Source organism: Limulus polyphemus, unplaced genomic scaffold, assembly GCF_000517525.1.
Source record: "Limulus polyphemus unplaced genomic scaffold, Limulus_polyphemus-2.1.2 Scaffold2365, whole genome shotgun sequence".
NCBI classification, from domain to species: domain Eukaryota; kingdom Metazoa; phylum Arthropoda; class Merostomata; order Xiphosura; family Limulidae; genus Limulus; species Limulus polyphemus.
In genome coordinates this window covers 158199-170387 of record NW_013667975.1, presented here as the reverse complement: position 1 = coordinate 170387, position 12189 = coordinate 158199, and the positions used below count along the sequence as shown (strand labels likewise).

At 30.9% G+C, this 12189-nt stretch overlaps 1 protein-coding gene across 1 annotated transcript in view; it reads right to left on the bottom strand.

The window, feature by feature from the left end:
• Nucleotides 1-12189, bottom strand: part of LOC106466736 (coiled-coil domain-containing protein 6-like) — a 47996-nt gene that overhangs the window by 5096 nt on the left and 30711 nt on the right. Inside the window, exons 5-6 of the mRNA XM_013927039.1 lie at nucleotides 6022-6178; nucleotides 5318-5421 (exon numbers count right to left, since the gene is read on the bottom strand). Of these exons, the coding sequence (XP_013782493.1) occupies nucleotides 5318-5421; nucleotides 6022-6178 (261 nt within the window). The remainder of the gene's footprint in view (nucleotides 1-5317; nucleotides 5422-6021; nucleotides 6179-12189) is intronic.

The following is a 12189-nucleotide window of genomic DNA, read 5'->3' as shown; positions in this document are numbered from 1 at the left end:
TATCTCAAAGTTTTCAGTTTGAGAATATTCAAGAGAAAGCCCTGAAATCAACACCAAAAACAAAATACACAACATACATAAAAACTTAACATAAAGGAAGCAAAAACATTTACACTGGTTTGTTTTTATTTAAGCACAAAGCTACACAATGGGTCATCTGCACTGTGCCTACAATGGGTATCAAAATCTGATTTTTAGCATTACAAATCTGCAGACTTACCAATTAGCCACTGAGGTGCAATTTACACTGGTAGTTATGATATTACATAATGAAAGCAAGTTTCACAAAATATTTTTGCAAGTAAGACTAATCTTTTCAGTTATACACACAGCTTTAGCATGGTGAGCAAAAAGGAACTGCACATTATTCATTTGCTAGGAGCATTTATACCATATGTCCAATCAATATTTTGTGACAGCTTTTTTTCCATATTTAATGCAATATTGGAAAAGAAACGTGTTGAAAAAGAAAAAAATGTACAATTTTATTTCTAATGGTAAAATATAAATGAATGTGTATACACAAATCTTTATTCTAAAATGAGAATTATTAGATAAGCACAATGAGTGAACATTAATCTTATAGTAATATAAGTGTCTGAAGGTGAAAGAAGAAAACATTGAATAAATATTTTTTACCCAAACACATTCCATTTTAATTTGAAATATTTCCAAAGGAGTGAAAGCTGTGACCAATCAAGGCTGGAACTCACAACTATGGTTGCACAGATGCTTTAATCCATAGTTCCCAAACTTTCTCAGCATAACGCCCCCCCATAACTTTCTGAAAGAATCTGTAGACACTGAGTACATTAAAACTATTCTGCATTTTGGGTATGTGCTACAGCCCCCCGCCCCTCAAAACTTTCCTCTGACCTCACAGGGGTCCATGGGTGCCAGTTTGGGAAACACTGCTTTCACCAATTAAATTGCTCCATCTTGAATGCTTCAAGTTTCATTAATTTTGTAAAAACTGAATTTGGCAGAACTTTCAAACTATGTCTATTAGCTTTTAAAGTCATGGAATCCATTTAATACCAAACATTGTTTTTGTTACTAATGGAACTAAGTTTGGAATTATAGAAACATGAAAGTAAGTACACAACCCATCTAGTATAATTGTAAATTTTCTTATAATTGTTTTCACTTTATGTGTCTTTCCAATTCCATTTTTACAAAATTAATGTTGAAAACTCAAGACAGGAAGTATTCACGATGCTGTAGCTTAGTTGAATGAAGCACCAACCAAGTAAGCAAGACTGCAGGTTCAAATAACACTCAGGGGTCCCAGTAGTAAATACCTACCCACAACCTCTCAGAATATACTACTAACACAAAATTTCTATAAATTAGAATAACTTATATAAATTACTACAATTCACTATTCATGTATTGAAACTACTTCTTTAGCTAAAAACACATACATTTTAAATATAAAAGTTATGCAAACATTCTTGGTGGTGTTAAAAAATGTACTTCTCTAACATTTTACTTATAAATATTGATATAAGACCTATTTCTAAGCAAACATATGTCTGTTTTCTTTTTTATTATTATGCAACTACTGAACATTGTTTTCTTATATTCAAAACTTTAAGGTTATTGAGAACATACAGAAAGAAAAAATGTTAACAGAAAATTATTTAACCACCTATATATTATACAATCTCACATGAAACAAGTTTACTCTCTTTCAGTGATTTAGTACAAGTCATTCCTAAAGCAAAATATATTAATAATTTATGTGTTTTAGTGTTTTCTTTTTTATTTAAGAATAATTGAGGCAGTCCATGTCAATAATATCTTTATTGGGTTGATAAAAACTAAAACTTCTTGAACAAGACAAGATTTTATTTAGATTTCACTTAAGTCCACATTTTTGGCTATTCCCAGTGATTAAAATCCTGATATATTTCAAAAGATAATAGTCTTGAAAATGAATTCTAAATCCTATATCATGATGGATAGAATTATTATCAGCTATACAATACTTACACTGTCTTATAATTAGGATTATTCACCCTGCAGGCAAAACTGTAAGCTTCAATTAAATGATTAAGAATAATGGTATGTCATGTGACAGGATAAAACTTACTAACTCGATAAGTAAATAAGGCATGATAAATAATCATTACAATTTACAAGTGCCAGGTTTTAACAGTAACAACTTTTACTATATTATGGCAAATAAAACATAACACTGAATCTAAACAATCAAATTAGCTGTTTTCAGAACTGATCTGACCAGCATCTCCAGCTAACTGTATTCAAGTGTTTATGGGCTTTCATTTCATGTCATTTAATCCCAAGAATATTTTTTGAGGAATGTTAATCAACATTTTTGTGAGTACAAATTAGCAAAAGCAATAACGATTTGCATATTCCAAAAGATTTCAAAAAGTATCTTTCCAACTACACCTATTTGTTTGTAAACGTTTTTCTTTCTCATAAATGTAGATTTGATATTTGTAAGATGCATAAGTTTATTTAAATCCTCATAATCTTAATTTAAATACAAAAGACATTATCCTATGAATTACTTTTGCATGGTGAATCACTTTTTTAACATTTAATGTTTTCCTCAATTATCATTAGTTTCTTCAATTGTTTGAAAAACATGACTCTTTTCAATTTTACCTATAATAAACTCTGTAAGCATAAAAATGTTTGCTGTTATACTCAGTTAAATGATAAACATAACAAATAAGATGATTAAGCTGATCAAGGATTTCAAGAAGCATATACTTTGTTAAAAGAAAATTCTCAAGAAAATAAAATTAACTTATAATACAGCAATTGTTTCTTCTTCAATCATAATTTTTGATAACCAAAACAAATGCTCATTAAAATATGAAATTATATAGTATGTTTTTCAAATATCCTTGCACATGTTCACATGCATGATTGCACAAAAACAGGAATAACCTTTGAAAATGTGGTAATTTATTTTTAGACAAAATATATTTCCTCAGATTTGAACCCGAGACCTGTGACATGTCAGGTGTGTTCTCTTCTAATTGAACTAAAGAATTAACCCATTAGCACTTGCTAGTAAATAACTTTTTTTATGAACTCAAATAGAGTTGTAACTACAGTTAGAGGTAGTGGCTGGGGCTACCCAGGACTTGTTATGCTTGCCAAGCACTCCCATACAATGTGACTACTGCTGCCCGGCACTAAATATCACTGAGAAAAAGTTTACCATGAGCATGAAAAATTTCTTTGTCAATGTTGCAGTAAAGTTTACTTCACAATTAGCTTGTTAGAAACAAACACTTTTCTAGAAAAGGCACGAAGCAAATAACCTTCGTGCAAAAAATACTTTTCAAGAAAAGTCCACAGGAAAAAACCTGAATGCAAAAACTGAACAAATGGCCCATGCCACACTAATTCACTTGTATTTAGCGTGGCACATCAGACAATATCATCCACAGTGGATACCATACAAAGCCTATTTTCTTTCCAGCAAAAGTTTATGTGATATGTAAAAACATTTTCAAAATTTTACGGAAATCTAAAATATAAACATATAGCAATGTGTTTTTTGCATAAAAACATTTTTTAATCACATTGTGACTAATTTGTATCAACTACCAGCTGTTAAAGATAGATCAATCAGAAAAATAAAACACAGCCTGGAGTAAAATTGTCTCTGCCTTCATTTTTCTACACTTATCATTCACCTAATAACACCTGCTTGCCTTGTGAGTACTCATCTGGAGTGTTTTAACGGACTTCCCGAAGGAACTTGCAAATTTTTAAAATCATTAAAATTATAACACATTAAAATTATAAAACATGAAAATAATAATCTTATTTTGCTTGGCTGAGGGGGGAGGTACAATCACGGCAGCTGCAGGCACATGCATCTATGGGCTTTTACAGGTTTTTACCACCAACCACTCAAATCAGTCCTAGCTACAACTCAAACTACTACAAAAGTAAAACAGTATATTGACCTGAATGATAAGAGCTTAAAAAGTCCAAAAATATGCAACAGAAGCATAGGTGATAGATAAAGAAGTCATCTAATCAAAGTTAATAACTAAAACGATGTACATCTACTTCATGATGTCCAATAATGTAGCCACCTGTGATTAATGTTTAAGAAAACAATTAAGGAAAAAAAAGTACAGTGGTACAAACAAATTTTTTTTGTCTAAACAAAATACATTAATTCTCTGCTAGCACCTAGGGCATCCTGTCCAGAGGTAAAATTTGCACCATTTAATTAAAAAACAATTACCAAAAACAAACATTTAGTCATTCTTCCACACATTTATTTTAAATATTTTAGAGTTGAAATTTATTCATTAGAAAAGTTTATTTATTTAAGTTTATACATAAAATTTTATAAAGAATTGCAAATTTACATTAAGCTTTATCAGCCTAAGTAATTGCTTGAATAGACAATAAAATCACCAAAACGAAATTTAGAAAAATATATAAATGATTATAACATGAATTTAAAACTTATTACAGATATTACATGAAACCTTTGGATTAATAATTTTACAAAATCAACTTGTTAGTAATACTGGTATGTTAAAAAAATATTTCTATTGTATGTTATTGTATGACTGTAAACAGAATGAAACTGCATGTGGTATTTTAAAATTAAAATCAATATAAAATTTACAGTTTTATAAGGCTTTCAAGAATGTGAGAATGCATAAAATTAGTAATTGAAATTTACACACAGATAAGTATTTTAACTGTTTCTTAAGAAAAGTGTATTACAAAGAAATACAAATACCACATACACAAGTAAGATATTTAATATTGTAGAAGATACATACTCTCTAGAAAATTCACCTAAAGTTTCTGATAATTTCATATACTAGTCAGTAATTTTTTCATCTTTTTAAAATGTAATAAAGCAAACTATACTACAAGTACATCGTGTCAATGCACTCAGATATTTGAGAGTTACTTTCACATAAAAGTACTCTGTTTGGTTTGAATTTTGTGTAAAGCTATTCGAGGGCTTTCTTCACTAGCCATCCATAATTTAGCAGTAACACTAGAGGAAATGGAGCTAGTCAACACCACCCACTGCCAAATCTTGACTACTCTTTTACCATGTATAGTGGGATTGTGTCACATTATAATGCCCCTATGGCTGAAGGGGCAAACTTGTTTGATGAAGGGAATTTAAACATGCAACCTGTCGATTGCAAATTCAGCACCCTAACCATCGGGTCATGCCATACCAAAAGTATTCTGGGAACATCAAAACATAAGTATAATATAATATAATAATTACTAAAAACAGCAACAAAGTTGAAATATGAGAAGTAAGAATAAAAATAATTACCTGGACTCAAAGGTCTAGAAGTATTGGGGGAAGATATATATGGAATTGGACTTGGGATTGTTGTTTGGTGAACCCCTTGACCATGAGACAATTCATTAAAATGCCTTAAGAAAAAAGTTATTAAATGAATGGTGCAAAAAAATAATAGCATATTTTCTCTTAAAACTAACCTGAGAGCATTGAATAACATTAATTTTGGAGAACAAAGTTGAATATATTTTAAAGAAATGATTCAGAGTTTTAATATTTTTTTGCAATCAAAAGAAATATATAGTGGTTAAAGAGAGAAGATATAATTACAACTTTTCAATAGAAATTGTATTTACTTCAGAACTACTTTGCAACAAAAGGTACAAAATTTACAATGTAGTTGAAAAATGTCTTTGATTTTTGATGCACTAACCTACAATTACATTCATAATGACTATGGAGCGAGAGAGATAAAATTCAATAGAAGGTAATACTTCAATCTTGCATAGGCTGTATTTAAGTGAATCTCTCTAAGATAAAATGCTGTCTATAAGTACGCACAGTCTAGATTAATTTTAGCTTAAAAAATGTAAAAACTATTAGCCATTGAAAGTTCATTTTTGAGCTCATGTACTTAACTTCATTTTCAAAATCAGAATATTATATTTTATAATATTTCAAGAACTGAAGAAAATTATTTTTACAAAATAATTTATCAATATTTTTAGCCTAACCTTTCTTCATCCATTTCCAGACTAGACTCACTCTCTGACAGGTGGCGGCATAAAGCTTCTCGACGTTCCATCTCCATCTGTAACTTCTGCTGAAGGCGAACATTCTCTTCACGAACTTGTTTCTCATCCATGGCAAACTGAGCCATCTTTTCTGAGTCTAAATATTTGATAGAACATATTAATGTAAGAGCAAATATAACTTAAAGAGTAGATTATATACTTATAAAACATCACAACATTTTATTCTGCAAATTGAAGAATAATTTATCTCTGAAAACATGTTTCATGAATTTTATATTCTTTACATCAAGATGTATGTAACAATAATTAAACATTTATTTACAATAGTGATACCTAAGTGATAGAATTTGGTTAGCTGAGTGAAAAATATGTTAACCCAGAAAATGGAATCTTTATAGAACTGAAGATCTACTGCGGGTACATACACTACCAATCATCAGTCTGAGTACAAGGTACAACTTTTTCAAGAATATTGCCATAAGAAGAGCATTGTTTTGATTTATATATTATATTCATACTCAGTATTACATCACTGGGTACAGAAAGTTAGTTTTTGAGCTTAAATAAATCTTTATAGTAATTCTCAATTATACCTATGTATCCATGTTTCTGTGACTAATTGATTTTTGAATTCCTCTCACAACTTTTGCATGTAGAAAGTTAAAAATGTTTGAGTCATGAGGAGGTCCAAGAAATGGGAGGTGAAGGATGTTCTCAGATTTTTTTGTATTTATCTACTTGAACAATCGGTATTAAAAGTAACAAGTATCTACAATTAGGTTTTGAGCTTTTCATATTAAGCTATCCCACAAGTGGGGTGCTGAGGGGGTTTGGGGAGTTTGTAAAATTGGCAACACAGATTAACATGAAGATTGGCACAAAGATATAAATTGTTCAAAGAAAGAATCCAATTTGAGATTTTGAAAATGTTTCAATTTCTCCTGACACATAGAGATCAAAGATGTTTGAATGGGCTCTCAGGATTGGCAGCATTGACTTTACTTGAAAATTGATAAGAACATGCACATGGCTACTCAAAACAAGATGTGAAAAATCTGTGCACAAATGTTTTATCACGAACACTCACTCACAAGTCATTTATTAGTAATTAATATCCAACAAGTCCTCTAGCCTTGATTATATGCATAAATATATAAGTCATAGATGTTGCCAAGTTTTTGGCATCATCAACCAATCTTTACTTCTATAACATTACTTTTATACTGGTACTATAAAATTTTCAGAAGGATTAGCACCAAAGTTTTGGTTGGCCATTTTAAAGGTTTTAATAAACTGGTTCTTTCCTTTGTGTTACATATCATTTTTTTTAAAGGAGGCCACTATGTTTTTATTACTATCCTGCTGAAATTCATAATCAGAGCCAATTGTACATTGTTCACTGAGTACTGCATGATGAACCAAGATGTTGTGATACTACCACTTTTTCATAACACCATAAATTTTTATAAAATATCTCTAACACTTGCAGCAATAATACATCCCCAAACCATACAGACTCACAAGCATATTCCACTGTTATATTTGTACACTCTTGCTTAAATTTTGTATGATCTACTCATCTCTAATGAAAATCATTCCTAGTTTTCAAAAACACTTAATCTTTGTTTTGTCACCCATAGTATGATCTTCTATTTAATTGTCCAATTTCTTTAATCCTTTGCAGAGTTGAAACATTTACACATATATAATATCAAGCTTTTCAGCTCTAAGGCTTTCATGTACACCAGTTTTTTGCAACCATCTTCAACTAACTATTTTTCTGATTTTAACTCCATGCATACTTTGTATTTCTGCATTGATATTCTGGAGATGTTTCAAGTCGATTTCATGATTAAATTCTCAGAATGACTATATAATCCTGTCTTAGTTTCTACTTAGAAATTTTTTCCTTTTATTAGATTTTATACTCCAAGTTGTAGCAAAATGCTCAAGTGTCCTCCGAATCATCCACACTTGAAAACACAAGTTTTTTTATTGACATACCATTGAGTTTGAGTTTATTGAGTTTATTTATTGACCAGTAAATTGTGCTTCGTTTTCACAGCTAGATTCTTATTTTTTAAGTTTTATTCTCAGTCTTTGGAATGTTGGTATTTTACTAGTCACCCACTGCAGTTAACTCACTTAAAGCATGGTTGTTGTGATTTAAAACAGAGGTGAAAAAAAAAGTGGATCATTATAGAAATTTATATCTAATGGTGCCAAGTAGATGATGAGCAATTACATTGTGATACTATCAATGAAATAACTATTTTTCTCATAAATAAATAATGGATAAAAAGACGTAGCAAGGAGACACCATTATTGTTTAGACAACAAAACTTTCCACTATTGCTGGATTTTGCTTTTAACTTTCCTCTTCTCATTGGACTCAGACTTAAGACTGACAATGCACAACACTTTTATAGATAATAAGTATACAGTGATTTAATATAACCAAAACATCAACACAACAGCTTCAGTACTTGCCTAAAAATCTCAAGTTCAAGAGCTCTGTCTTTGTGAACAATTCAGTAAAGTTTTCGGAATTTCCTGAGAAGTTTCCATGCAAATCTAAGTTTAAATCTTTGTTGGATTAGGATATTATTAATTCAATATACATTACCCTTTAACCCTTTCATGGTGGGCTCATGCAATTTGCAGAAATCGAGTTATGAATTTCACTTGTACAACAATACATGAGGCAACTCTGAGATTTATTAGTGTATCCTCTCAAAAACTGATAAGATTTCATTAAAGATCATAAGTATATTGTAAACAAATAATGAAGGTTTTTATAATTAAGTGTGTTTACTAAAAATATGATATTTTTCTATCGTAGTTACTCGCATTCACACTATTAACAACTCGAGTACAAAGTAGTTTTCATTTTGAGTATAAATATACTTTTCTTCATTTTATAATTTCCATATTTCATTTGCATAATCTCTAGAACCTCCTAAAAGTATATCAAAAGTTTTTAAGGTAAATCTTTATATTTTATTTTTCATTTTCTCTAATCAGGAAATAGAAAAAAACAAAACATATCTTTTCCTTTTCTCATGCAGTTAATTTTAAATGTTTCATTTTCCTTTATTAACTATTAAGACTTATTATTCATCTCAACACAAGTCAACGGTGACATCGAGGCATATTACAGTTTCTTTGGGAGAAATGCGCAACAACCCTTCATAAAAATTTTCGTGAGGTATATAATATCTGTTGGATATACCAGACTGTTTAATGTAAGTGTTATTATCTAGTTTATTTTGTAACTTATTATTTAATGATTGTTTAGTTTTTAAGACAGGAGTATTGAATATGGATTGTTTTAAAAGTGTTAGTTGTAACAAATTTTGTTACGTAACTCTGTACAAATCATACGTTGTGTTTGCAATTACACTGTTGTTTGGGCTTTAGTAATATTGTTGACATCGTGTTACTCGAATCTTTAGTGTTTTTCTCGTTACCTTAATTGAGTATTGTTAAATCATCACGTCACATGGTTTCTAGAAAATTCTGGGCTTCATTGAACAAGGTACATATATATAGGCGATAGCGAGCACAAGTTAAGAATAGAAAAGTGAGAAATAATTTGAGAGATCTAGACTGAGTGATTGACAGTTTAGCCAAGACGGGCGAGTTATAAAGATGTTAGAAGTTTAGTCAGAAAACACTAAGCTAGTAAAAGTGAAGTCAAATAAAGTACAGTCAGGAAAGTTAGAAAATGTAAAGTAACTTATGTAAGTGAATCTATCTCAGACTGTATAGTAACAAACAGAATAGAGAAAAAATCATTCGTTTTGTCATTTGGATTCTAATAAAGATGTTTAATTAAATTTTGAATGTAACACAGTGGCTTGAACAGAAAAGCATTTAAAGAGGCTCCCATTGCGAATTGGTTAACATTTTATAAAATATATGTAGATTAATCCACATCATGTACCAAGTTGTCTACAGTTTTTTCGTGTCTTGCTTGCTGATCCTAGTTCCCAAATTCCCTCCTCAGTATTTATTTTATTTTTTCTATAGGTTTCTAACCATTAAGCCACCCAGTTAATTATAACTCATGAGTAGGGTGAAGAGAAATATTTTTCTGAACACCCCTGGTTACCTTTGACCATAAATTCTTGGGTTTAGCATCATAGGCTTTAAACCAAAATTACTGTCATGCTTTGCATTTGAGGGTTAACAGAAATATTAAGAAAATGGTATTAGGGTTTCTACAGGTTTTCAAATTCTAAATTCTGTGCAATTTCTATGCTAATTCATACATTTTCTATATCACTATCATGCTAACACACACATATCTTCTTCATATATATATCAATGAACTAAAATATTTGTTCACTAAAACTAATATACATAGGTCTAAAACTAAATAATAAGATAAGCTTGGTAAAGATATGATGAAAATTGTATAAGTAACAAGAGCACAAATTATAAGTTCTCAAATACACACAACTGTGATATAAACCAAGAAAAGCAGCTTTTTAATGTCATTCATAACTAAAACAAAATCCAAATTTTCAGATGAAAATGTTATATTTTTTTTATAATGTCTTTTTTCAGACAAAGTTCATTTCAATGTTGTTGTTTTTTAATACAGAAAAAAAAGCTAATATTTAGCAAGACAACACTGTAGACAGTACACTGTGAAAGCTACGCCTATTTATTCAGTTTTCTTATATTCTGTTAACCATGTCTTTCTTATTTAATTAAACAAACTATATACAGGATCAAATTTAAAATGACCACTGGTTAAAGGAGCACAGTAGTTAGGCATGACAGTTTTATGATTGTAACTCACTGCTGTTTAGCTCAATGGAGAATTAGAACTAAAGAAGGAACATAACCATACATTAAGTAATTTAAATTTGGATTTGTTTCCATTGCATTTCTGAGACTCAATGAAAATTTCATGAAGCTCACATTTTTACTCTAGAAGTGACATAATGTCAAACTTCAGTATTAGTTTTCTTCAGTTTAACTTTAAAGACAGTTAACATAGAAGGACAATACCTAAATGTAAATTTTATTCTATCAGTGACTGCATGTTTAAAAGTTTAAAGTTAAAAGCAAAAGTTTAAGTGCTTGCATCAGAAAAAAATGTAAAAATACTGTACAAATACAATGATCCCAATACTGCTTTACTCATGATAGTCCATGAGTTGGTACAGTCTGGTGTGGGCCTTATATATGATGCAAGATACTGCAAGGCAACCTTCAGTGGTCTTGTATAACAGCTCATCTCTTCAGTGAGCATTATAAACCTGTATGGCTGTATGGTGCAGATTTACATTTAAGTAGCCTGGACTGAAACCACTCACCACAGAGCAAGATCTAGTAAAGGAGAAAGGGCCACTGTAAAGGGAAGAAATAAAATAGAGGATTAACCCTTTTCAGAGTTGAAATGAGGTATGAAGAATGGCTATGGGTGGAAAGTGATAGTCAGATGAGGAGATGACCAAATGCTGCAGGTTGTGGGCAATAAATGTGTGAGGCATAGTCCACATGCTAGCATGCACAATCTCTTCCAATGGATGATGGAAGTGGGAAGCTAGGGAAAGGGTGAAATGATGAATCTGTTGGGAGAATAAATAGGAAATATGGCGAGAATCCTCTGATAATGATACATAAGTGAAACGAATAGGCTTGCAAATCCATCTGGTAAGGGTGACAGGAGAACTATCACAGATATAGGAGGAATTCCAGGAGTATAAAAAGACGGGGATGAAAGCCACAGAAGGAAGCTGTGCGGGTGACATAACAATGCAGAGCCTGTACCGGACAAAGAAGACGATCCAGATCAGACCTTAGATATAAATGAGAGATGGAAAGGAGGGAATTGAAGTGAAGGAGATGCTCCTTTCATGCACCATCGATGTACTGGGGAAATATTTATGATTCAGATAAAGGAGGATCTAAGTATGGTGATAAAGAACACAGAAGATGTCAATAGTAAAGATATCGAACCTACAATGTCCACATGCAAAGCGGAGTAAGTGATATATCTTGATGGAGAGGTAGTACAAAGAGCAAGAGGCCAAAAATTCAAAGGGAGTAAGAGTAAGGGCATGAAGGACAACACTGAGATTTCAATCTGGTAGGGTAACTGGGCAAGGTAGATGATTCAGATGAAAAGAG